Source organism: Paramacrobiotus metropolitanus, unplaced genomic scaffold (genome assembly GCF_019649055.1).
Source record: "Paramacrobiotus metropolitanus isolate TYO unplaced genomic scaffold, Prichtersi_v1.0 Parri_scaffold0000045, whole genome shotgun sequence".
Classification (NCBI taxonomy): Eukaryota; Metazoa; Tardigrada; class Eutardigrada; order Parachela; family Macrobiotidae; genus Paramacrobiotus; species Paramacrobiotus metropolitanus.
In genome coordinates this window covers 533376-560365 of record NW_026570265.1, presented here as the reverse complement: position 1 = coordinate 560365, position 26990 = coordinate 533376, and the positions used below count along the sequence as shown (strand labels likewise).

General features: G+C 44.7%; 4 protein-coding genes across 5 annotated transcripts; 2 read left to right on the top strand and 2 right to left on the bottom strand.

Moving 5' to 3' along the window:
- Window positions 1-129: 129 nt before the first annotated feature.
- On the bottom strand, window positions 130-2669 carry LOC129591309 (peptidylprolyl isomerase domain and WD repeat-containing protein 1-like). The gene is made up of 2 exons (XM_055486917.1): window positions 2250-2669; window positions 130-1856 (listed from the first exon to the last, which is right to left on the bottom strand). Exons 1-2 carry the CDS (start codon window positions 2556-2558, stop codon window positions 264-266), a joined length of 1902 nt encoding a protein of 633 aa, XP_055342892.1. The 5' UTR covers window positions 2559-2669; the 3' UTR covers window positions 130-263.
- A 215-nt stretch (window positions 2670-2884) lies between these two features.
- On the bottom strand, window positions 2885-6477 carry LOC129591310 (carcinine transporter-like). 2 transcript variants are annotated; one of them, XM_055486918.1, is made up of 6 exons: window positions 5728-6477; window positions 5155-5229; window positions 5032-5084; window positions 4654-4971; window positions 3667-4587; window positions 2885-3476 (listed from the first exon to the last, which is right to left on the bottom strand). In XM_055486918.1, the coding sequence occupies exons 1-6, from the start codon at window positions 5786-5788 to the stop codon at window positions 3069-3071; spliced, it is 1836 nt and encodes a 611-aa protein (XP_055342893.1). In that variant the 5' UTR covers window positions 5789-6477; the 3' UTR covers window positions 2885-3068. The 2 variants fall into 2 exon arrangements, with proteins under 2 accessions (XP_055342893.1, XP_055342894.1); XM_055486919.1 differs by lacking the exon at window positions 5728-6477 and having other exon boundaries at window positions 4654-4970; window positions 5030-5084; window positions 5155-5208.
- Window positions 6478-19783: 13306 nt separating this feature from the next.
- Window positions 19784-22684, top strand: LOC129591199 (F-box-like/WD repeat-containing protein TBL1XR1). The gene is made up of 4 exons (XM_055486765.1): window positions 19784-20933; window positions 21079-21431; window positions 21560-21745; window positions 21953-22684. The coding sequence occupies exons 1-4, from the start codon at window positions 20180-20182 to the stop codon at window positions 22232-22234; spliced, it is 1575 nt and encodes a 524-aa protein (XP_055342740.1). The 5' UTR covers window positions 19784-20179; the 3' UTR covers window positions 22235-22684.
- An 811-nt stretch (window positions 22685-23495) lies between these two features.
- On the top strand, window positions 23496-26641 carry LOC129591278 (putative glycerol kinase 5). Its single transcript, XM_055486876.1, has 2 exons — window positions 23496-24157; window positions 24878-26641. The coding sequence occupies exon 2, from the start codon at window positions 24895-24897 to the stop codon at window positions 26458-26460; it is 1566 nt and encodes a 521-aa protein (XP_055342851.1). The 5' UTR covers window positions 23496-24157; window positions 24878-24894; the 3' UTR covers window positions 26461-26641.
- Window positions 26642-26990: the final 349 nt, after the last annotated feature.

Here is a 26990-nt window from a genome sequence, read left to right as displayed (position 1 = left end):
TACTTCTATGCGAGTTGACATCATGTGATGAAAGCAAACAGCTTGCAGATGCTAGATATGCGGATAGCAATCGCAATCAGTTCATCTTCTAAGATTTTACCCAAGCTACACAATTGATTTAATGCAGATTTAGTTATGTTTATTGATCCTTCCATTTTGCTAACCCTAAAGCTTTGCATAACATTTTCAGAGGCAGTGAAATTAACAAACTGTAAATGTCAAACATGCGATACAAAACACTAAAAACAACAAAACAAATTCATTCATTTAACAGCAATATTTATGATGGAAATGTCATCGTATGGTTTATCGGTTTTGGGATGTGTTTTGGCCAGGCTGATCTTCTGTACAACTTCCATGCCCCGGGTTACTCGCCCGAACACTGTATGTTTGTTATCCAGCCACGGTGCCGGCACGACCGTGACGAAAAACTGAGATCCATTTGTTCCGGGTCCGGCATTGGCCATACTGAGCGTATAAGGTCTATCGTGCTTCAACGTCGGATGGAATTCATCCTCAAACTCACCGCCCCAAATGGATTCCCCGCCCGTGCCGTCGCCTTTCGGATCACCCGTCTGAATCATAAAGCTCTTAATTACGCGATGGAAGATGTGCCCATTAAAGTAGCCATTTTTGGAGTGAACACAGAAATTCTCCACCGTCTTCGGACATTCGTTGGGGAACAGCTGAACATGTACATCGCCCAAGGTAGTATGGATAACGGCACTGTTTGACACTCGTTTTTCTGTGCGACTTTCCGTGGCGGTAAGGATTTCCTCCTTACTAGGTTTCTCGTTAAATACATCGCGATCACTCTCTTCGGTTGCGGTTTCTAGCGGCACTCGCTTTGAGAAAAGGAAAAAGCGGTTTTTCTTGAACGCGGTGCAGAACAGCGTGGGATCCGATTCTGCGATGTCCATTATGGGATTATCACTGGCTTGCGCCTCTATTGTCGTGGCCGCTTTCATCGTGCGAATTTTCCCTTGGAACAATGCCAGGCTTAGGAATCGAAGACCCTCCGATTTTCCCAACACTCGGGATATTCTGTTCGTAACCAAATTAACAACCTTCGTGCCGAGCAGTGTCGCATACAGAACGAAATTTCCGCTGTCGTCAAATAATATGTTCGCGTAATTGAACGCTTCCGATTTTTCCAGTTCTCTTTCTACAGCAATGCGTCGCTCTCGTTCCACAATGGACATCTTCGATGTCACGTCCAGAGAGCTTGTGAAGCTTTTTATGGATTCATCCAACACTTTGTAAAACTTTCCTGTCAAAAATCGGAAAACGCGAACTTTCCGGTCGGTGGCAATTGTAGCCATCAGTTTCCCGTCTTTGGAGAAATCAATTCCTGTTGGCACAGATTTACTCGACGCAAAATCAAATAAATCCGTGTCGCTCTTGAATTCAAACTTGAGCAGATCTTGTGGAAATTTATAGTCGCCCGATGCACCGCGCCAGTATTCCAGAATACCGGTTTTATCCACCGACACAACCGTCTCAAAAACAGCATTGAACCGCATGATCACGACGGGAGAGCGATGGAGGGTGTCCAGCACTTTCAGTGGTTCATTCACGCCGCGTCCGTCGTAAATGAGTATCCGCGGCGAATCCTTATCCGCTACGGCGACAGTGGATACAGGTTCGCCCGGAGCGTGGATCCATTCGCACGTCAGCGGAGTGTAGCCCAGCTTCATCATGTTGATCATGTCGAAATTTATCACGTCGAAGACTTTCATGCTCTTGTCTGAACTGATAGTGGCCAGGAGAGTTCCTGTCGTGTTTACGCTGATAAACTGTATGTTTCCCATATGGGCTCGGAAATGCTTTACAAATTCAATTCCACGCTCCATTTTCTGTAAAACAGCCGTAGGTTTAATAAATTTCTCTTGATTTTCGAACTCCGCAAAGTACAATCGCTTCCATAACCAAAAAATGGAAATCCAGAAAGACGAAAAAAATTAAGCATAGAAAACGAGCATCATAATCAGAGTAAATATGCACTATAATGAAATGCCATATACTGACACTTGCAAGTATAACATATGCTGATATGGGTACTAAACTGATATGAAGACAAAAAATGATGAATGTAAAATTGAAATCATTAAATGAAACACAAACACTCAAAAGGTTTTGGAAAGAATCCAAAGCAATAACTTTTCAACAGTAGGTCGCACTTTTGTTACAAATTTGATATGCAAGCTCCAAAACAACATTTTCATGCTCCTGTACTATTTTATTCGTACCTTCCAAAATTTCAAATGGCCATCAGTACTAGCAGTTATAAGGAATTCGGTTTTCGTCATGCGGACAAACGCCACAGGGTCCTTGTGCATGTAACTCCGCTCATACGCATCCGAACTGGGCAAGGCGTCCAAAAAGACATTTTCAAAGGGTAGCGTCTTTTTTTTCTTGATAGGCTCCGCAGCTTCTGATGGCAATGGGCCGATCCATTCGTCGTCATTATCTTCCGATCGGACAGGACTACGTCCGCGCTTTTGTGCGACGTCCTTACTCATTCCGAAATTTTCAGTTCCCCAACCAAATTCTAACATAAAACCCGCTGCACAATAATGGCCACTGGCCCACTTGTAACTTATCACTTGCGCTTAGGAAATACGAAGACAAATAAGGAAAAAAATTTAAGTTGCGGAATAAAAACAAATTTTGTTGTTAACGGATATGAGTACGAAGCAGCGTAGGTACATCAGAAAGCCATGCTACAAGTGAGCGTGCAAAACGGCTGTGCAGTGTGCAAGTACAGTAAATTTGCGCAACGAGTGCGCCACAAGCGGTCCCATTTCCGGCGGTGCTTGTGACCAGGTTTATTCTTTTCACATATCATTCTTTTTATACGGCATTATTCCTGTTGTATCTGTCATCCAAAAGTTAAAATTTTTAGTTCCAAGTTGAGAAAACGCGTCTTTCATCTGACACCGCAAGACGAGACAACACACCAATTACCAGAATTATAAATTACAGGAGCACATCACTCACTTCACAGATCAAAAATAATGTACTATGCAATCAAAATTAAAACAGCACTTGTACTATCACAAAAAGTATCAACTTTTCGAAGTGGTGGCAAGAAGACTCGTGGTTGTCGCCCCCACTTGAGCAGCCAAATCGCCATTGCTGTGGACTTCCACTGGACGGCGATTATTCATTTCGCCCACAATCTCTACTGCACCCGGGGCTTCTGCTGGGCACAATCTTGTCACATCCCTCCATGTCATATTTCGTCCAAATAGTTCCCCATCTTCTAGGCTTTGTGGTAGATCTGTTCCTAACGTTTCCGGTAGAAATAGCGCAGAAAAACCCGCTATCACGGATATTCCTCCAAAAATAATAACCGGATAAGCTAGATAATTGTCACCGAGGTAATTCACTAATGGAAAGACACAGGCAACCGCATTGGATATGTTTTGTGTCAGTGACGCGCCTTGGCTCCGAACAACAGTTGGAAATAACTCCTATAAAAAGAAACATAATTTTTACTTCTGGAACATACATAATTTTTACTTCTGGAACATTAATAAATATGTAAATAACTAGCAGCAAAAGACAGCTTCAAACCAAGAAGAACATTTAAACATAAATCATAAAGAAGCAATGTCACACAAAACAATATGAAAACAACAAGAATAACAGGCAATCACACACCTGCTCGTAGATTTCGCCAAACGTGAAGGAGGCACTAATGCATAGTTTTCCAATAAGACCTAATAATAGTAATATTTGCGAATTTTCATCGGGCACAAACGCTGATCCTAACAAAGCGGCGCCGCCACAGAGTAAGCATGCTACAGTAGGTAAACGCCGTCCAAATCGGTCAGCCACAAGATAAACAAAAATATACGCGGGAATTTCAACTAACACGTAAAGTGTATAGCTCAGGAACGGATTACTGCCCAATGAGGGACTGTAATAACTTAACCCCAAATAAACAGATAAATTGGCACAATTGATGAAAGACAATAAGATCGTTTTCTTTCTGAGATTAGGGGAGCAAACAAGATCGAAGTACGAATAGGTTTTGGCTTTTGTTATGTTATCCCAATCCTTATTGCCGCGCATAACATTCTCCATTTTTAACGGTTCAAATCGTGTCCCATTACATCTGGCGACTTTAAATAAAAAACTCTGCACTTCAGCTATCCGTTTTCTTGTTAAGAGCCATCGTGGTGATTCCGGCATAAAGCACCAATAAATAAACACATAGGATAACGGCACGCAAGTTGCCAATGCGAATTCTCTCCAGTTCTGTATCCAATATGCAATCCCAACAACAATAATAGCTCCCAGATTATAAGAAATGGAAGCTGCAGCCGCAAACGATGCTCGATACTTTGGAGTGATAATTTCCATTGCCAAGGTAAACGGAATTGACCAGGATGCAGGGTACGTGGCCCCGACAACGAATCGGCAAAAGCAAAACATGGCAAAATTGTGGGAAAAACCGGTAGTAATACCACCGCAAAGTTGAGTACAAATGCAGATAAAATATGCCAATTTCCGACCCCATCTGTCAGCAATAAAACCGAATATAGGGGTCCCTATTGCTGCTCCCATCATAAGACAGATCTACGAAAGAATTGTTTTTCAGAGCAAACCGATACAACTTCCAACGATTCAAGGTTCAGATTTTACCAATGCAATTGTAGGGTAATGTTGTTTATCACAGACTAGGCTCCACTCGGCAACAATACTGTTTTGATAAAAACTTTTATCGTATTCCCATCCATTTTGGCAAGGGACCACAGGCACATCAGCTTGAATGCTTTCCGTTGAATTTCGCGGTAAACTCATTAGAAATTCTGCAGACGCATTGTACATAGTGCACTGACTGTGCATATTCCTGTCCGCATGCTTAGGCAAGTAGGTAAACCGCTCAGTAGCATTAGAGACACTGGTAGCCAAATCTGGGATGTTACACCAAAAATCCTTATACTTCGCGGCCAAAAAAACCTAATGAAACAATTGCATACTGCTGAAAAAATTAATGTACCAACTGGTTCTATCAAGTACCTGATTGAAACCATGGAACGATCCCGGAATAACGGCAGGAAGGAAAACGAAAACTAAAAAAGCAAGCCATGTCACATTTCAAGGAGAATAAATCGCAAATCATCGGGATTAATATTTACTTACGTATCATCATTTTCTGGTATTTCCCAAACGGATTTACCGTCTCCAGAACTGCATCGAAATCTCCGGCTGACTCCTCTAAAATAAACATGAAGCCAAAATCTTTCGATAATTTTAAAAACAATGCGAACAGTTCGATCGCTGTAAATTTTTTATTGCGAATTCTGCACTGCGGATTAAATTCAAGAAACAACTGATAGCTAACAGCCTACCAATTAGCAGCAAAACCAGCGGCAGGCCGGAATTAGACAGAAATTTCAGATTTTTTTTTAACCGTAAAGAAATGGCAAGTGTTTACAAACTTTGTGACTCATTTTAGCGGTACCGCAGGAAACGGCCTGCAGCTAGTCGTCATGAAAATTTGCAGACAAACAGGAGGTGTGAGCTTTACTCACTTCTTATTTATACGAAACCGGTGAAACAATTGCGATTTATCATCGGTTTTTCTTCAAAAAACAAGCTATAATTAATGTATCACAATTATAGTAAACAGGCACCGTACGCAATGGAAAAAAAGCCAGTAAGGTTTCGCAAACACTACTTCCGATTCAAAATTCACGTTTTCTCCAGTCTTACCATCGTCCTCCTGTTCATGCCGATCGTTGGCCCGAGATTTCAAAGTGCTGTGCGAGGACATTCTTCCCTTTCACCAGAGATGAAATGGAACAGGGGCAATTAATACTGGGTTTTTTTACACTCGCTGAAGATCACTTGCCACAGTTCTTTGAACACGAACTCTTTGTAACACAAAAGAAATAACCTGTATTCAGGAATTTTCGCCGTCCCTTGTGCCTCGGATGAGTAGGCTGTCATTGCACTGACTGCCCGGAATAAAAGACAACAGTGCAGAAGGGATTTTATCGCGTGCCATGATTATAAGGCAGGTTATCATTCATGATAATAACATAATGGCAATCCAAATTAGGACTTCGACTTCTAAAGATCAAACAAAGGTATCTCGGGCTCCTCGATAAACTCGCAAGTGAAAGTGTGGCGGTCGTATCGTAGCCGTTTGGCATACACCAAATCCGAATTATTATTCCGAAATACTCTTCAGTGGTTAACCGTTAACGGTTAACCAAGTCAACATGGGATAGTGTACGAATGCTGAAAACTTCAACATCTCTTCAACACTAAGAACAGCCAGAATTTTGTCCGAAAATGATCACCACCGATTTAAAAAATTATGAAGTACTTTTAAACACAATCAATAAAATTACCACATTATATTGCAATTATAAAGTTGACAAATTTCATAAAATCAGTGACTTACTCACAAGAAGTCAAACGACCGAAAAACAGACTTTACTTACGTCAGTGCTCACTTGTAGTCGCTTTATACCGTAATTTTTACGTATCATGAGTAGTGTGAGAGTAGACGACGCATAGGATGTGATTCCCTGTTCTGTTTCTCCTCATCGGCATATCCGATCGAGTTGAGTGTTTTTTTTCGATTATGATATCATTCTGATTTTCTCCTGATTTTTTCCCTGACTTTTACGATTTTCCTGCGCATTACCATTCGCGCAGATTTGTGCCTTCCGATGATGTTTTTGTATACGAATAAAACCGCAGTTTTATTCCCGTTTGTCTTTTCCGTCTGATCTTCCCATTACGGGACCGTTATACACGCCACCACGTGTAACATGGGGGAACGCAAGCCTCTAGTTGTTACCACGTTGCTTGAGCCTACCAGCTCGCAACGAGGAATAATCTAGGAACCATTATACGAAGCACTCAATCTTCCGCATCTTCCCTTCCGATTTTATCCTGGAACCGATATTTAATTTTGCCATTTGCCATTTATTTCCTCCAACGGAAAGAAACCACCGAGTCAAAACCGCGAAGGTTTCCGAAGTTTTTCCCTACATTCACGTAGCGTCTACCGCGGACTCGAGAAGAGGCGGAGCCAGTGACCGACCAATCGGATTTGAGAATTACCCCGCTCGAAGTGTTTCGAACCAATCACATTCACGATTCATCGGCGTTCAGAAACCATGTCATCGAAGCCAACGCGTAACAAGAAGGAACCCGTCCGCTACGGTTTCGAACCTGCACCGATCAGCCATCCGCGTCCGTCGTCTATCATGTCCATGGCCGATAAAGAACCACAGTCTTTTCGCCGTCAAGATCAGCACGCACGGAACACACCGGGCCAGCAAGTAAGTGCAGTCTCCAGTCCTAGGATGAACCCCGAAGCTATTGTTACCATGGCCGACATTCACGCCGAACCTCCGCGAGCGCATTCTCAACAATCCCGCCGATCATCCGACTCTTCAATCGTGTCCATACAGAGCGGCAAATCATTGGCCACAGTCCGAAATTTCCTTTCATCCGCCATCAAAGCCGCGGGCAGCGCCATTTCTGCGGTGTTGCCAACCGCCCAGAGCCGTTCGTCCATCACGAAGGAAGAACGTGTTTTCCAGGACCAGTCCGCGTACATTGCCCAGCTCCAGGCCCAGAATGCGAAGCTGGCCGCCGAGAACTCCCGTCTGTCCGATAGCCGCAGTAACTCACCGATGGCAGAAACAGTAGTTTCCCGACAGTCTCCGGAATACCGCGCCAACCGCCCCGAGCGGTCACCAACAGCTAACCAGCATCTGATGGTGCTGGATCCGGATCAACTTGCGGACACCTTGGCCAAGGCTTTTGAGAAGGAACGACGCAAGAAGTCGCCGCAGACGCCGAGTCCAACACCGCCGTTGCGCCATGCTGCCGCTGAAACGCGTCCAGTCTACATCACCGAAGCACCGCATCAGCCCATACCGAAGTCTAACCTAAAGTTTGTGAAGCCGCCGACGTTCGATGACTCCGACATGGACATTCAGCACTGGTTCGTGCTGTTCGAACGCGCTGCCAAGGCAAATCAGTGGACCGATACTGCGAAGCTGGCAGCAATACCATCCCATTTTGGAGGTCAAGCGTTGAAGGTGTTCATGCGCATCGATGCCCAGAAGCCGGACCGAACGTACACCGAGTTGAAGAAAGTCCTGATCGACCGTTTCCATGACCAGGACCGTGCATGGAAAGCCCGTTTGGCTCTACAGGAACGCCAGTACACCAGTTCAGAGACGCCGGACCAGTACATCGAGGCCATTCAAGTGTTGACCTTTGCCGTCAATCCGGACATGTCGGAGTTGGAAGTGGTCGGGTTCCTGACCAACGGCCTGGCCGGCCAACCCGAACTGTACCGCAGCATCGTGAGCTTTGCACCGGCCACCATCCACGATTTCCAGACCCGCATGCGCCGAGCCGTGGCCATTGACGAAACGCAGAGTCGGCGATCAAAACCCAGTTCGGAATCGAAGCCAGAGAAGCAGCCATGGAAACCGAAACCGTCGTTTTCGGCCCGCACCAGCGAACCGGTGCCGACACCGGCAGAGAAGCCCAAGCCGGCCGAGCAGCCCACATCGTCGTGCCCACCGCAGCCACCAAAGCCAGCCCGTACCAGCGATCAAGACCGACGTCCGTATCAGCAAAAACCACCGAAGTGCTGGTTCTGCGGTGTTCCGGGTCATCACAGCGATCGCTGCCCAACCAAACCAGCGGATTTTGGACCTGTTACGGAGAAAGTGTACCTGAAGAGTGACCAGCCAAAAAACCACTAGCGGCGACGCCAGTGGGTCACGTCAACGCCGTATCTCCTAACGATCCCACACCGGAACCACCACCTTCCGACCTAAACTTCGAAGTCCCAATGATGTCTCATGAAGCGTTTGTGCATGATGGCAAGCCGAAGATTTCCACGATGTTACGCCAGTCTGTCACCATCAACGGAGTGTCACGCCCAGTTGTTCTCGACACTGCCGCCAGTACTTCCATCATGCCAGCCTCCTTTTGTACCGATCTGCACGCTATACCGAAACCTCTTCCCGAACCTCACCAGTCGTTTAGTGTGACCGGTTGCAACGGAGATACCCGGACAGTTGGGACCACATGTGCCGACATATCTGTCAATCTCTTCGGTGAAACGTACCGCACACTATTTTCCTCCGGGACGACAATGCGATGCCCGAAATCATTTTGGGCATGGACTTTATGGAGGAAAACCGTTTCAAATTCGCTGTCAGGACCGTACCATTGTCCCGGAACAAGCTGCACTCCCAACCGACTACCAAGCTGACCTGCGAGAACGCTCATCCAGCTATCGCACTGCGACTGACCAACAGGATTATTCTGCTGCCTACAGAACCCGAATCCGCCCAAAGGTCGCCAGCCGCACACGATGTGCTAAGCCCCTGCAGCGTCCAAGCAGTCTCGATCCCGGTGGTCCTTGCCGAGGAAGTCACAGTGCCAGCCATGTCCGGACTCGCGATCCGATTAGCATTCCCTTCAACCACCGCCAATGATGGTGACTACGTGTTCATTCCTTCCCGCACGCCATTTGAGCCGTCCGGCCACCCGCAGCACAACGACGCGCTCTCCCGCGGTGATATCCTTCTCGAACACGCCATTGTAACCGTCCACAATGGAACCGCGTACACGTTCGCAAAGAACTACTGGGACCGTGACATAACCCTCCGTGGATCCACACCGCTTGGAACTTTGGAGTTGTACACGGAAAACCCTGACGCACCGGTCCTTTCATTCAGTGTGGACAGCAACCCAGCGGCGGCAGACTCTGCCTACGAGCCCGTTTCTCCGGCCTTGGAGGAACAACTCCGCTCCATGATCATCAATCCACGGCTGACGACCAGCCAGCGCGACCGATTGTTCGCAGTACTACGTCGCCGCTGCCGAGCTTTTCCGTCACCGGGCCGACCCGTTTGTTGCACCACTGCCACCGAACACACCATTGAAACCGGCGACTCACCGCCAGTCCACCAACAGCCGTACCGCACCTCGTGGACGAACCGTGCCTTCATCCGCGAAAAGGTCGCCGAAATGAAAAGGGATGGAATCATTGCCGACTCCACCTCACCGTATGCCGCACCGGTTGTCCTCGTCGACAAATTCGAGAACGAGAAGATGACCAAACGCTTCTGCGTCAACTACAAAGGGCTGAACGCCCAGACAGTTAAAGACGCGTACCCGATGCCCCGGATTGCCGACGCGATCGACGCCATTGGAGCAGCCGCCTGGTTCGTCACGCTCGACTGCATGTCCGGATATTGGCAAGTTCCGGTTGCCAAAAAAGACCGCCACAAGACCGCCTTCTGCACCCAGGACGGACTGTACGAGTTCGTCCGGATGCCCTTTGGGCTCTGCAACGCTGGAGCCACATTCCAGAGGATGATGAACACGGTGCTCGCCGGCGAACTGTGGATAACCTGCATCGTCTACATCGACGACATCCTCATCTTCGCCGCGACGTTTGAAGACCTGTGCGCCCGCCTCGACCGCATCTTAGAACTCCTAGAAAAGTATAACCTCACCGTGAAGCCTTCCAAATGCCGGTTTGCTTTCCAGGAAGTCGAGTTTCTCGGCCACATCCTGTCTCCAGACGGTGTTCGACCAAACCCGAAAAGATTTCCGCGATTGCCCAGTTTCCAGTACCAAAATGTCTGAAAGACGTCCAGCGATTCGTTGGAATGGGAACGTTTTACCGGACGTTTATCCCGAATTTCTCCACAATTGCCGAACCGTTAACCCGTCTCACCAAGAAAGGGCTTAAGTTCCAGTGGGGAGAAGACCAGCAGACTGCGTTCGAATGTCTGAAAACGGCTCTCAGCTCAGCGCCAGTGCTGGCCCATTTCGACCGGGATGGACCACGTCCGCAGCTGGTGACAGACGCGTCCAAGGACGGCGTTGGAGCCATCCTTAAACAGGACGGCCACATCATCGGAGCCGTAAGCCGAAAGACCAACCACTACGAGCGGAACTATGAAATTACTGCTCTGGAGTGCCTCGCCGTAATCTACGGAGTCGACCAATTCAAACATCTCCTTGAAGACGTCCAGTTCGACATTGTAACCGACCACAAAGCCCTGGAGACCATGCTTTCGTCCAGCCGTACCGGTACCGGTAACGCCAGAGTCAACCGATGGGCCTTCATGCTGTCCAAGTATCAGTACAAGGTGATATACCGCAAAGGAAACCAGCACACGGACGCCGACGCCATCAGCCGATCACCACTGGATGAAGCACCGGAGTCAGACCCGTACGATGTACCAAACTACGCTGATACTTATATGTTGGAACCGTTGTTTGCCGATGTCTTTACCTTAGTCGCTGAAATTCCCACTGTAGGAGCGGCCGTCGCCGAAGTCAGAGCCGACGCCGTCCTAGCCGGGAAACGACCGTCGACGAAGCCGAATTCACCCGAAGTGCCTTCGCCGCCGCGCAGCGTGACGATCAAACACTGGGCAAGGTTGTCCAGTTGTTGTCCGATCCACCGGCCAAACTGTCCCGTGAACAGTTACGCCTGACCGAACACTACTCGCTGATTGATGGTTTGCTGTATCGCCGCACTTTCCGCCGTGGAACAGTTCGATCCCGATTGGCCATTCCTAGAGTAGCGGCCGACCGTATTTTACACCAAGCGCATGACGTTCCTCGCGCCGGGCACGTTGGATTCGACCGTACTTGGAACACCGTGTCCAGCCGCTTCTACTGGCCAACTATGCTGTCGGAAGTACGTGACTACGTTCGCACGTGTCCCCGTTGCCAGCTGAGAAATCCAAACAAAAACGCCGCCACCGGTTTTTTGGATCATGTTCCCGTTGAAAGTGTCCAATCCGCCGGATCCATTGACCTTTTGGGACCGTTTCCCGAATCGTACGACGGTTTCACGTATGCCGCCGTATACACCGACCTGTTTTCCAAGTTCACGATCGCGAAGCCGCTGTACAGCAACACAGCCAAAGAGGTCATCCGATTTCTCGAAGAAAGTGTAATTTTACCGTACGGGCCGCCGAAGATGCTGATGTGTGATCCTGGTACCCACTTTACCGCTGCCGCACTCCGGGATGCTACCGAACTAATTGGAGTGAAACGCCACTTTACGACCACACATCACCACCAGTCGCATGGCAATGTCGAAGCCCGAATGCCTTTCCTGTCCGCTGCACTTGCGAAATATGTCACCGATAACCAACGAGATTGGTCCAGTTATGTGACTGCCGCCGTGTTTTCGTACAACACTACCGTACATTCCACCACGAAGATGACGCCGTTTTTTCTTATGTTCGGTCGAGAAGCTCGTCTACCGGTTGACGCCCTTGTCGAAGGCATTGCACCAGCCAAGTTCTCCACCTACTCCGAACATGTGCAGCGTTTCGCGGATAGAATGGCCCACATCTACGAAGAGACCAAAATACGAATTTCCGCCATGCACGAGAAGTCCAGCGACCGTCACGACCGGAAATGTAATCCCGCAACGTACCGCGAAAACGACTTGGTTTTGTTGGAATCTTGGCACAAGCCACCGGTGCTGTCGAAAAAACTGCTTGCAAAGTACCATGGACCGTACCGAATAACCGCCGTGTTGAAAGATAACTCATACTCGATTGTCCACGTTCAGACCAACGAACGAATGCAAAAGGTCAGTGGAGCCAGTCTGAAGCCATTTTACGAGAGAAAGAAGCCGCGGCTGTGGTATGGCCAACCGCCCCAAGAGTATGATATCGACTGCCCGTTTCCCACCATTAAAGAACCGGATTACGGTATTCCGAATGCGTTACCGGTAATATCAGAACAAGTCGCACCGATATCACCTCCACAGTGTGATGACGACCACGGGATACCACCACCGTTACCATTGGCCGATATCTTACCGTTTGGATTTAGCGAAATTCCTGCAGCGGAAATCCACCAGCAGATTCCAAGTGATCACGCCGTACGAAAGCGCCGCCAGCGAAAACCGAAAAAGATGTCCATTATTTCGGGAACCATTCCATCTCTGGAAAGCCCCGAAATCAACGTTGATCAGCAAGTTCAAAACGTTACAGTTAATTCCGTATTTCCTTTGATTTTATCCACATCCACCACATCCAGTGAAAACCCTTTGAAAAGTGCCATCCCGACACTACCGATCCTTTGTTTGGCTATGAAAGCCGATTTCCCGCCGTACGGATGCCGCACATCAAAGGCGCCGCCCAGTGGAATTCCTCAACCCAATGCCGCGCCAATCGCATGCGAGCACAGAGAGGCTAACCAGTATAAAACACTCAATGCACATTGCATTTACCGTCCAGTGATGCAGTCAGCAGTTAGTAGTCCAGCAGTTAACAAGAGTGTGTATTCCGAATTGCCACCGGACATTTCCCGAACTTTACCGTATCCTCACCTGATTACGCCGATATCAGCCAATCCGCTGATCATGGATCGCCAACCAAAGCGTTTTGCACCCGATTATGGCGGCGAAGAAGGCGAATACAACCTTTCTTACGGACAGCCATCCCGCAGTGATCACCAGGCAGCGGCCGCCAGAAATGCATCCCGCTGGGAGTTTCTTCGTCCGACTACCGCCTACGGGGATATTGACGGTGACATCATGCCGTCCTTCTCGCCCACGCGCCACCAACCGATCCTTGCCCCAACCCCACCTGCAGGCTCTTCGCGGACCTGTTTCTGTTGTGGACAGACAGGGCATGTGGAGGCCAAATGTCCCAAGAATCCGGTAGTGCAATTAGCGGCAGAACTGTCGGAGCTCAAGCGCAAGGTTAGTGTCAAAGCGCGCCCGTGTGCCTCGAGCGCTGACAACGAAACATTTGCCCGCCGCCTTACCGACATCCACGGCCTTATGGAACAGTACCATGCCGACGTCATGCAGGCCATACAGCCCAAGACGCCAGCGGAAGGATACCGTTTTGGCCTCGGCGACCAGGTGGTGCTGAACATGTCCGACGTGTACTCCAAACCCCGCCCGGGACGCCGGTTCATCGTTATCGACCGCGGATTTACAGGCAGTCCAGATGAGCAGCCCACCTACACCTTGGCGGACATCATGGGCGTCGGGAAGAAAATTACAGTGTCTGAAGACCGCCTCACACCATACGCCGATTTCTGGAGGCTCCCGGAGTCCGTCCGGGAAAGCGCAACACCATGGGGATGGGTGACATCGTGGAAGTCGTCCATCAGGAGGGCTATTTCCAGGTGGTCTCCATCAACGACGGGCCACCTTTAGCTGAATGTGAGTATGCACGGGTTCAGCGTGTGCGTCTCAGATGGGTTTGTTCATACCGTGACCTCCCATCAGCCGTTTGCCATACACCAACAGAGTGCCCGCGTCCGTCACGCAGCATCAACGGTCCGCCGTGTTGCCCCCGGACATGCGCCAACTAAAGGGCGGAAGCGCGCCAGACGACCGGCCGAGATGCCGCCTCCGGAGGAACCTGAGATGGGACACGCAGATGTGCCCCGCGGTTCCGGACATGAAAGCTCCCGGAGATTTTGTGAGAAAGAGCGCGGACACCGCCCCACGAAGAGGACATCATCTCGGGTAATTTTGCATTTATTTCCGGCATTTCTCCAGTTAACCACTTTTTGCCGCATTTGATTCTTGCATATATGCTTATTTTTCGCTTAATGTGTTACAGTACTATAATAATCGTGTACCGCATAATGGTACTTGTGTTTTTCTTGTTCTCTCTTTTTTGAACGGGGTTCCGTGCAGTCAGAGCCGACTGCTCCCCGCATCTCCACCATGTGAGAGTAGACGACGCATAGGATGTGATTCCCTGTTCTGTTTCTCCTCATCGGCATATCCGATCGAGTTGAGTGTTTTTTTTCGATTATGATATCATTCTGATTTTCTCCTGATTTTTTCCCTGACTTTTACGATTTTCCTGCGCATTACCATTCGCGCAGATTTGTGCCTTCCGATGATGTTTTTGTATACGAATAAAACCGCAGTTTTATTCCCGTTTGTCTTTTCCGTCTGATCTTCCCATTACGGGACCGTTATACACGCCACCACGTGTAACAGTAGTAAAAGAAAAGAGAAACCGTCAAAGCTCCCTGTGAGAAAACCCTATAACTGTAGTACAGGAGATGGCTACCATGCAGGTTCCCAATATTCCACACACATTTCTCCACACAAAAATTTTGGGCACCCAGTGCACCGTAGACTCTATGGTATAAGAAAAAACCGCCCTAGAAAGCGGCTACCCAATCCTGCTCACTACCAACCAACCAATCCGAATTGCGCAAAGTGATCAGTAATCCAGATTATTAATTATTCTAGTGCTTTAATTCTAGCGTGTATTACCTGTGACTATCAATTAAAAAAATTCGAAATTAACATTTTTATGGATAAGAACCTGATATTTCCTTAGCAGAGATAAAATATCAGCCACAACTGCTATCACATTTTCCAATCGCCTACAAGTTAAAAAGCGACGAGAAGGAATACGCATATTAATTCAAAAAATTATGATTTTTTTAATAGCATAATTTGTTTGTAGAGTGATATACATAGGTAATGATATACATATACATAGGTGATGATAAACTGCATAACATTAGATTTTTGATTACTCGATGAGAAACAATTAAATACTCCGTTCCATGTATCCTGATAAATTTTATTTTGGTGTGCAGGAAAATGACGACAGTATTTTATGCGACTACGAAAGCAGCATATGTACTCTATGTCACAAAAAGCAAAGTTTTCACTTCAGGCCATACATCGAGGTGTACTGCAGGCTGTACCTCAAGCAATACTGCAGGCTAACATTAGGCTGTACTACAGGCATTCCCACTGACTAAACGTACTGCACTACAGGAACAGTAACACTAAAGGTTGAACTACAGGGAGTACACTATGTTGCACTATGGGTTGTACTACAGGCAATACATTAAACAAACGAGCAAATAAAAGGAGCACATCGGACTATGGTCGTAATGCACAAGATATCAGCAAAGCATCCTGAATGTTTTTATTCACATTAAAAATAATGCACAGCGTTAAAATAAAATTCGGTAAACCGAAAGCCCGGATACATATTTGGTTCATAAAATTTAAGACTTTAAAAATTTAAGCAGTGCATCATATTGATTAATGTTTGTCGTTGGTTAATGATACTGGTTTGTAAGTTTGTTTGAAGTGATACATCTTAATTTTTAAGGTACATCTATTCCCGAAATACCAAATACTCTATTAACATTTTTCGCAAAAAAATCAATACTAAACACTACAGGTTGTATTCTTCTCTCCATTTACGACTTTGTTCTAGCAATTACTTCTTTTAAGCGGTTACTACTTGCAACATTTAACACAATTAGAATGAAATCAAAATAACAAATATTTTTCTGGATAAAAACTTAATATGTCATTAACTAAGATCAAATATCAGCCAAAATTTTTTCGCATTTCCCTATAACCGACAAGCAAAAAAGCGAAGATAAGCAATATGCATTTAACTGAAAAAAGTTTGAATTTTTTTGCTGGGATACGTGAATGATTAGTCGGAAAACCTTAGATTTTAATTGTTTCTAGATAAATAAACTTACAAACCGATATCATAAACAGCCAACAAACATTAATCAATTTGATGTTCTGCTTAAATTTTTAATTCTGTGAATCAAACATGTATCCAGGCTTTCGGTTTACCGAATTTTAGTTTTACGCTTTGCATTATTTCTGAATGTGAATAAACCAAATTAAAAAAATATTCTGGATGCTTAGCTGATATCTTCTGCTTCATGGCAATAGTCCGGCGTGCTCGTTTCTTTGCTCGTTTGCCTGATGTACTGCCTGTAGTACAACCTGTAGTGCAGCCCACGGTACAACTTGGTGTACTGCCCGTAGTTTAACCTTTAGTAGTGTAACCTGTAGTACAGTACGTTTAGTAAGTTGGAATGCCTGTAGTACATCCTAATGTTTAGCTTGGAGTACTGCTTAATGTACAGCCTGCAGTACACCTCAATGTATAGCCTGTAGTAAAAACTTTGCTTTTTGTGACATAGAATACATATGCTGCTTTCGTTCCTGCACAGCATAATAAAATTTATCAGGATAAATGAGACAAAATGTTTAATTGTTTCACGCCAAGTAATCGAAAATTTGATATTCTGCATACTATCATAACCTATGTTACCTATGCATATCACTCTACAAAAATATTATGATACAAAAACATTCATAATCTTTGCAACGAATATTCCTTTTCGCCGCTTTTTAGCTTGTCAGCTAACGGAAAATTTGAAAGCAGTTGTGGCTGATATCTTATCTGAGCTAATAAGGATCAGGTTGTTATCCAGGAAAAAAAGTTTTATTTCGAATGAATTTTCATTGATAGTCACAGGTAATAAATACTAGAATTAAAGCAACTAGAGCGATTGATAATCTAGGGTACTGACCACTGTGCGCAATTCGGATTGGATAGTTGGTATTGAGCCGGATTGGTAGTCGTTTTCTGGGGCGGTTTTTCGTATACCATAGAGTCTACGGTGCACTGGGTGCCCAAAATTTTTGTGTCATTTCTCCAACACATGGCCTCTGGGTGTAAAAGTCTTGTAGGATCTTACATTTGAAAATCAAAGCGTCCTTTTTTCAAAATTTCCAGTGAAAGTTTTGTTTTTGTTTCTTGAATCAGAATCCGAAAGAAGAGGCATAATTAGCAATTGTTGTTGTCAAGCTGAGCGAGATTGTAAAAATTCTTGTTTCGGTAAGTGAACTTGATTTGTTTGTCACATCATCGCTTGCTGAAAGCAAAAAAGTTTGGGGCCCGTCCGTCCTAACCCGCTGATCTTCTTCACTGCAAGAATTAGTATAGATATTAATTATAAATAAACTAATACAAATTTATAAAATTTTTCTTAGGGAATCCTATTCCTCTGTCAAGTAAGTCTTGTTCCACCTTGTTTCGTATATACTAAATCTGTCTGCACGTGAGCTATAGTAGATATCATAATGTCAGGTCTTTTGTAGGAGCAGCACGGGTACTGTGCAAGTTGTGCTAAAAATGTACATAGATAGTAGATGTTAATCAAAAAACAGAATGTAATACTGTGTGCATCAATTTGAAATTGTGCTTACTTCGGAGGCCTGATAACGAATGTGTTGTTGATTAGCGTAATTACACAGGTCAGTTGTTCCTACGTCCGAAAGATGCTGAATTTCGTCGTGCGCTCTGCGCACATTCTGAAGGCAGGACAGTTGATCACGGCACAGTCCGCCCGTAACATTCATCCTCGATGGGGGCATGTCATCCCGATGCCGCCTAAAGTTCAAATTCCTTTTGCTGAAAAGATGGCATTGGGGGCATTTATGTGCTGTGGAATGATATCCATTCCCGTCTACGTCTTCTATAATTTGGAGTACTATAAGCGCGGTGGACAGGTGCTTCCTCCGCCGGAACCAGTGCAGGCGCCCGAGCCGGATATGGTGTATGAAACTGAGAAGACATTGGCGGAACAAGAGTTGGTCGCAAGAGGAAAAGCATAGAGTCATTGAGCGTTCTAATTTTGCCGGCATTGAACCGGAGTGTGCATTTTATCCTGAGTTTTAGCATGTCTATGTCACTGGATTGCGAATTTGTGGTGGAAGGACATGTGTGCTGTTCAGTTCACCGGTAGTATTCTAACCTTTGTGTACAGCTCGACTTGCTAGCACTATACTAAAAAACCAGAATCCTGAATTCAGAAATTTCGCGGCTTTTCCTCGCTGTTGAGTGTTTGATAGAATCTGCATTTGCAGTAATACTGTATTTTTTTGCGTATTTCTGCATTTGTTTTTTGGCATTGCGCTCGTCAAGTTTTGAGTACTGTACTTGTTACTCACCTAAATAGGAATATACAGATTGAAATAATCCATACAATGTGTTCTCTTTCCAATATCCAAACAATTTCCGACACTATAAAAATTTGTTAATTTTGTATATAATTTTATGAATTTGGTATCGCCTCGTTGCTGTTATATTAGTTCAAAATTCAAATGTAGAGCGGGTAACCCATTTCCGGCCCAGTTGGCATTTTAGAGTGGGATTTCGAAAGAGTTCATATTCGTATTTTCGGACAATAGAACAGTCCTTTTGCTGTTACTTTGCAGTTTAACAGAGAATCTACTGAAGTTGTAAATCATAGGTGTTTATGCAATTTTAGATAGCAGACGCTTTGCCATTATTGTATGGCCACTGCACTACAGCAATGTAAGGTGCACACTTTGGCGTAAGCGTATACTATGTGTGCAGTACTATGTTATTGTGCAGCAGTGGCGTTTTAAGCAATTTTATTGCTGATTTTACTGGCATTGCACCATTTGTGGACCCTCCGGTTGTCGAGCGACAACGTAACAGAAGCACGCGTGCGGTGGCCCATGCCACAGGCTGTTTTAACGTAAATCTTTGAAAATTCATAACTTTGTTCAATCCTGCATTAAATTTTTATGTATAGTCTTAAAAAATGCAGAATAATACATAGTATTAGGCAAAATAAATGTTTTCTGTTTCTTCTTTAGGGTAATGCAGTATGAGCCTCTGCGGTTAACATAGCCGCCTATGGAAATCCTCCATAGGCGGCTATGCTACTAACAGCACAATCCTGAAAGAAAAATTAAAAGCATTTCTTTTGCCTGATACTGTAATTATTCTGCATTTTTCCAGACTATGCATAAAAAATTTAATGGAGAATGAAAAGAATACAAAGAAAACAACCTGTGAACACACTTTTCGCTCAAATAAATAATCAACAATTAATAAATCAATAAAATTGCTCCACTGCTACATTAAATATTGCACTCATACTATAGGCATAAATGACCGACATATTCCGAAAGATCGCTGTGCTTTGCTTTGTGTGCATTGGCCTGACTTATGGATGCGATTGCTTACTGCAAACTGTTTTACACACGGGAGGATATTTTAGAATTTTGGAAATCGGAATTTGATTTCAAGTATAGTTTGCACTTTTTTCTAGGGAACTGTATTTGTGCATACGGTTGCTGCCTCTTCTGTTCGGTATTCTCTGCGTATGGTATTTCCCGTTTCAGATAAGATGATGCCATCGATCTAAAATCAGCAATTCAATTGGGATTTGCTGGTCTTCTGTGTTTTGGTGGCGCATCGAGAACCAAATCCGTAACTATAGCTGGCGTTCTTTGACTTCGTCATTGTCTTTTGTTTGGACATACCTGCTCGTCCAGAAAATGTCAATGACAAGCGAAGAGGTTAATCTTCTGATCTATCAGTATTTGATCGAATCTGGATTTACGCACACAGCTTTTAATTTTGTGCATGAGAGCCGCGCGAGCCAAACCAGTATTAATACCCAGTATATGTCCCCGGGAGCTCTGATTAAAATCATTCAGAAAGGAATACAGTTTGTTGAATGCGAAATCGCGGTGGCGACGAATACGAATGCTGCTACCTTTGAAGAGGATCAGTTATCGCTGATAGAAGCCGTATCTCCCGTGTTGGTTGCCAACCGCCAGAAGCGCTTACAAGAACAGTCCCAATCAAGACCACAGCATCCCAACAATTCGTCCGAGCGTTCTGAGGGCCGTCGTGGCAGTGAGGAGCCTCCCCATCGAACGCCTAAAGAAGGGCGCACCATGGTTATGGGAGAAGAAGCGGGACAGAGTGCAGCCACGGTGGCGGCGACGGAAAAGAGCAAGGAAGAAATGGAGACAACCATTTCTCCTACGCGGGCTAAATTTCTCCGCGGCCATGAATCGGAAGTATTTATCTGCGCATGGAATCCTAAGATGGATTTATTAGCGTCGGGATCCGGTGACAGTACAGCGCGTATTTGGGATTTGGTGAATCCAAATGATCCTGCGAAAAGCGTCACGCTGTGGCACGCTGAGCGGAAACCTAATGCGCAGCAAATTGAAACACAGAAAGGTGTTCATGACGTGACTTCGTTAGACTGGAATAAGGAAGGCCAGTGTTTATGTACAGGTGCGTGTGAATCCTTACTGAGCAGAACGCATTTGCATGGACCGAGAAGAAAGGCGGTGAAATATGATATGCAACTAATATTTTTTTAAAAATATTTCGCAAATTTTGTGTATTGCATTGTGCAAGTGGTTTGATATCATTGCAGGATCGTATGATGGTTTTGCGAGGATATGGACTAACAACGGAGAACTGAAAAGCACATTAGGTGCCCATAAGGGGCCCATATTTGCTTTAAAATGGAATAAAACCGGATCGCACATTTTGAGCGCGGGTGTTGATAAAACCACCATTATTTGGAATGCAGCGGAAGGCAAAAAGGAGCAGCAGTTCGCCTTCCATAATGCTCCGGCGCTGGATGTCGATTGGAAAGACGATAAGACGTTCGCATCGTGTTCTACGGACCAGTGCATCTATGTTTGTCGACTCAACAACGACAAGCCACTAAAAGCATTCCGTGGCCATGTCAACGAAGTAAACGCTATTAAATGGGATCCTCAGGTACATGTATATTGAAAAGTGCCTTGGTACGACATATGTACGCTAAATGTACCTAAGCACTACCTACCTATTAACGCAGTGCCATGTGTAGAAACAAGATAGACACGCTACAACTTTCGCCATTGCAGGGTCGCTTATTGGCATCTTGCAGCGATGACCAGACCCTGAAACTGTGGAGTATGGATAGTGCTAACGCAATTCATGATCTGCAAGCCCACAGAAAGGAGATTTATACTATTAAGTGGAGTCCATCCGGACCTGGAACGGAGAATCCCAACTGCAACGTTATGCTAGCTAGCGCATCGTTCGATACGGTACGTGATAAATTTTGTGCTACCATAGATCGATTGAGTGAGCCAGCTGTTTGAAATCTCCTGTAACACGATTAATGTGTTATTCTCGAAATGAATGCGGAATTTCTAATAAAATTAATGCCGATGTGCTTACTGGAACGCCTATCCATGGGCAACATTTGTCGATAAATACTTTTCAGAATCTGTACAATTATTTTTACGTTCTAGACTATTCGCATCTGGGACGTGGAGCAGGGTATTTGCATCCATACGCTAAGCAGACATTCCGATCCTGTTTATAGCGTTGCATTCAGTCCCGATGCGCGCTTGCTGGCTTCGGGATCTTTCGATAAGCATATTTATGTTTGGTCGACGCAAACCGGTGCACTGGTTCAGCAGTATACTAGTACGGGTGGAATCTTCGAAGTATGTTGGAATCATCGGGGCGACAAGTTGGCTGCCAGTGGATCGGACGGTTCGGTTGTTGTCCTTGATATGCGGAAGATGTAACGCGACAGTAATTTGCCCTTACAGCAACTTGGTTATTATGTCTCTAGGTCGAAGCCTTAGTTTCTCCCCAATTTTTATACTTTATTCTTTTATATGTGGATTTTCGTATACCATTGTGCATTTGCTGTCTGGGGGTTAAGGGTTGTATTATCGGTGTAGATGTTAAGTTAGTTATAAGTCTATAATTTTGCGTTTTGAGTTGTTGACTGTTTCAGTCTTTTTTCCATTTTTATTTCGTTTGTCCGGCAGCAAATTGTGCAGACCCGTTTGGCATTTGGCTGGCAGATACGGTACAAGTCAGTGTAAACGCAGCATTGTGTTGCCACCTTTTAAATGTTTTTCTTTAATATAAATGCATACATGGTATTTGCGTGAAAGGTTGAAAAGTCAGCATGATCGAAAAAGAACGCTTGAAATGAGCTACGTATAGCATAAAATGGTTTGAGTGGATTGGAAGTGCGGTTTCTGTTAGCTGTATACTGCTTAAATTTTTGAAATCTAATCACAGTTGTAAAGAGGTAACAACACTGATAAGAAAATCCGTATAATCTTGACAGTTTAATCAAGAAAACGTATGCGTGTAAAATCAGAACGTTGAAATCCAGGCTACATTCGACAGATTTTTGGAACTTAGTTTTAGTGAAAAATCTAATTTTTCCCATATTTACATGGATTAAAAAAGTTCAGGAATCATTGTATAATCATAATTCATAAGCATTAAGCACAGTGCTTGCAAGAGGCCCAACAATTTTGGGAATGTGTACGGGACGTAATATGATCATGTTCAGCAGCGCTTTAAAATTTGTATTAATTGTACAAAAAAACTTGGCGTTTATTATGTTTATTTTCAGAATAAATGTAAATGTGTAGTGTGCCAGTTAAATTCTGCGCTTGTCCACCATATTACTCCATTCATCCGAGTATCGTAGGTATGACTGCATTGAACATTAATTTTAGGATTGCAACACACCGCACGAGTTTTGCGTGAATGCAGTTTTCATTTTACCACAAGTACTGTACTTACATGAACTGGCGCGGGATTATGAAATCTGAGCCACGTGCTTCTTACCATTAACTTACATCGTAAAAAGTTGCAATTCCGGCTTCCACATTCATAACCTTTGTGTCGCTTTTCACGTTGTGAGTAAAGGCATCGTAACCATACTTTGCCGGTTTGTAGTACAGTGTGGTAAAGTCTCGTATTAAAAGTGTTATCAAAGCTAATGGCTACCAGTATGAACATATTTGGAAGAAAGATTGTGCGCAGTAAAATTAATAAAATTTAAGAAGGCAGCAGTATCAACTTGGCTTTACCACGCTGTATGTACCGGTTATAAGTCCGGCTAGTTCATTCGTTGTAAGTTTACGCAATTCTGCAAACCACTCGCACATCAATTTTCCACTAGCCAAAGTGAATACGTACTCCTGCGCCATAAATCAGTAGCAAAAAATTCAAATTTTACGACAATGTACAGTACCAACATAAGTACTTCGTTGTTGTCAAAATGAACGCAGTTTCAAATGAGTTTACAAATGTTAGTGAAGTTTTGATCGAGAGTATGCCAAGCGAGTGTGCTACAGATAATTAAACGTCGTCAGATTCCATAACCGGGTTGGCTTATCAGCAAATTCGTGGTTTGTTTACCAATATCAAACTTTTGTTAGATGGATTATTAATCGCTCCGTTCAGTTACGTCTCTCGGGTCGATGGATGGAAATTTGTAGCTATTTGGTAAACCGGAGTTATTGGAGTGTGCTTCACCTTCATTATATAAAAATGACGCCATGTCTTCCCATACAATGCAGTTGATCCTATTATGATCGATATATATATCGGCTACCGTGCAAAGTACTCTATTGACAAAGGTGTTTAATGATTTATCCCTGAATTTCTACCGGATTCTACGACGTTCCCATAACTGGGTGAGCATCAAAAACTTCTGAACAATAACTGCTAGTTTTAACTCGCTGTTAGTTTTGAAAACTCTTGGTCATCCGTGAATTTCCACCAAAGCAACAGGTTTTATTTTAGCGATTCTGTGCCGACTTTCCTTTTGCACACGTTGATTATTTGTAACAGTTCAGAAGTTCAGCGGCTGTCTACAGCACTATAGCATGCGCCTCCGAAAAATGTTTTTCTGATTTCTGTTATTTGTAAACATTCTTTGTTCTAAAAAGTTCATTCGGACATCAGTTGGAATTTGAAGTCTGTAACCCTAGCTGTAGCGGAAGTGCGAAATTTGGGATTTTATATTGCTTCGATTTTTGTTGAGAAAATGTTTGTGTTTACGAGTGTTAAAGTCTGCAGCTTGGTATTGGCTACAGTCTATATTTATAGATACAGCCGGCCATGAAAAGATAAAACTGCAAAATTTTATTTCATATTTTTGCTTTTAAATTTTTTTTCGGAGTTTTTCTCTGTTAGATTTGGCAGTTTATGCCTTATTGGTTATAAAAAGCCCAACTATTGTTACTGATTTCGAATTCAGAATGAGCTTAGAACAAAGAAGGTTTACAAATAACACAAATCAGAAAAACATTCTTCAGAGGCGCATGCTATGCTGCTGTGGATAGCCGCTAAACAATATATGAAAATTAATATTATTCTCACGAATGTTTTTATGTATTTTTATCGATATATAGTGCTACAAGTGGTAACGATGGCGCACGACAACCCCGGGTACATCCTCATTCTGGACATTGGGTCGACCTTTATCAAATGCGCTGCATTCAGCATTGTGGAAAGTGATGCCAATACAATGGGAGAAAAGGTCAAAGAAAAAAGTTTAGCTTTCGTTGGAATCTCGCGCCAACCGACACCCACTGTCCATAATCCCCAGCTGAAATCCTTCGAGATTGACCCAGAAATCTTGTTCTCCCGCATATTGGCCGTCATTGAGCAGTGTCTGGCCGATTACTACATTGACTGCGGCACCGTGGCCTGCATGGGCATCACGTCGCAGCGCGGCACCTTCCTGACATGTGATGCAATTTCCTGTCAACCCTATCAGCCCTTCATATCATGGAAAGATGGGCGCGCTGTCAATATCGCGCAGACGTGGTCACATTCCTTCGTCAGCCGCTGTGTGCGTTTACTGGGCAAAGGCATCACCACCGTCGTCGACTGGAACCGCGCCATCATCATGTCGGCCATCTACTTCCGTCCCAATCATATCCTTCCCCGACTCGGCTGGTCCATTCGCAACGTGCCGGGACTGAAGCAGGCCATTAAAGACAAGGAAGCCCGACTGACACTGCTGGACTCGTGGGTGCTGCGCAAGTTCACCAATGGAAAATCCTTTAAAGTCGACTACTCAATGATCAGCTGTACCGGACTGTTCAATCCAGCCACGAAACGCTACAGTCGGCCGCTCTTATGGGTGTTTAATATTCCCCGGACCGTTCTACCGGAAGTGGTTCCGACAGTTTCAAAACAGTTCGGTCATATTGACGAGAATTATTTTGGGTTTAAAAGACCGATCTCGTGCATGGTAGCTGACCAGCAAGCCGCGGCATTTGGGCATTTTTTGGTGCAGCCGGGCGATGCCAAATTAACCATCGGCACTGGATGCTTCCTTAATGTCAACTCTGGAGGAAAATTGGTTTTTGATCTGCCCAACAATATCTATACGATCATCGGCTGGACTTTAGACCATGTGCAATCGTCAGTCTATCTGACGGAAACACAGGTTGACGAATTCAGTCGCATTGTCACGCAGTGTTTCGAGAAAGATCTGGGATTGGAGCAGTGCCGAGAATTTCCCGCCGCCATCGGTAGTTTGCCGTACTTCCTCGATCGGCCCTGGGTTTTTGTATCTGCAGAGGGAAATGTTGTACCGGAAGATGACATTCCTTTGGAAGTTCAAAGATACCTCGTCTTGGAGGCATTAGCATTTAAAATCGTCTTTCGGATAGTCTTGGTAAATCGCTTGGTGCATGTAAAATATCCCTTGCGAGTGGACGGTGGTTTGTCATCGCTTTCCTTGATGCTCAAAATTGTTGCCACTTTGGTTAACGGTTCACTGGAACGTTCGACGATGACTGAAATGACCAGCTTTGGAGCAGCACTTTTAGCCGGAATGGGAGCTGGCTTTTGGGATTTGCGCGATGTTGAGAGAATGACCGCAGCTGTTCCGAAAGAAAGCATAGTTCCCGAAGAACAGTGGAGAACGGCTCTAGCACAACGGCAGGCACTATCCCAAAAATTGTCTCTTGATTTTGTTTAATATGCAGAAAAAATTATTAGCATTTTTTTGTACTGTGAGATGAGTTTTGCTCAAACACAATTAAATTTGTTGTTACATAGTTTTATTGTGTGGATTTAATTTGTACTACAAATACTGATGTTGATGGTGTGGCAGAGAAATTAGTCAGCCAAACATGAAGTATTAAACTGCTTTTGACGAATTTACCACTTGTACAGCAAAAAATCTATGCAAGCACTGAAAATTATGGTCAAACAGAAATATTTTCATAATTATACAGGGTATACAAAGAGGGCATAATTTTTATTTGCACGATCGAGCGTGAGTTTCCTAGAAATTAATTTAATCTGTAAGGGCGGTCATGGCGCTTTTCACGACCAGTTTAATTTTTCGTTGTACGCACTGATGTTTAGGAACGATAGATTGGGTTTACTCGTAGTGGGTTAAAATAATAATTTAAATAATCGAGCGGGCGAGCGAAGCGAGCCCGCGATTTTTCTTAATAATTATTATTAATTAATTATCGTAGTGGGTTAAAATAATAGTTAATT

Coding starts and splice junctions, on each gene's coding strand:
- LOC129591309 (XM_055486917.1), bottom strand. CDS start 2,558: ATGTTAGAATTTGGTTGGGGAACTGAAAATTTCGGAATGAGTAAGGAC. Junction 1,857..2,249: donor GCCATTTGAAATTTTGGAAG/GTACGAATAAAA, acceptor GCTGTTTTACAG/AAAATGGAGCGTGGAATTGA.
- LOC129591310 (XM_055486918.1), bottom strand. CDS start 5,788: ATGTCCTCGCACAGCACTTTGAAATCTCGGGCCAACGATCGGCATGAA. Junction 5,230..5,727: donor GCATGAACAGGAGGACGATG/GTAAGACTGGAG, acceptor TGTTTATTTTAG/AGGAGTCAGCCGGAGATTTC. Junction 5,085..5,154: donor ATACCAGAAAATGATGATAC/GTAAGTAAATAT, acceptor TTGCTTTTTTAG/TTTTCGTTTTCCTTCCTGCC.
- LOC129591199 (XM_055486765.1), top strand. CDS start 20,180: ATGTCAATGACAAGCGAAGAGGTTAATCTTCTGATCTATCAGTATTTG. Junction 21,432..21,559: donor CTATTAAATGGGATCCTCAG/GTACATGTATAT, acceptor TCGCCATTGCAG/GGTCGCTTATTGGCATCTTG. Junction 21,746..21,952: donor CTAGCGCATCGTTCGATACG/GTACGTGATAAA, acceptor TTTACGTTCTAG/ACTATTCGCATCTGGGACGT.
- LOC129591278 (XM_055486876.1), top strand. CDS start 24,895: ATGGCGCACGACAACCCCGGGTACATCCTCATTCTGGACATTGGGTCG.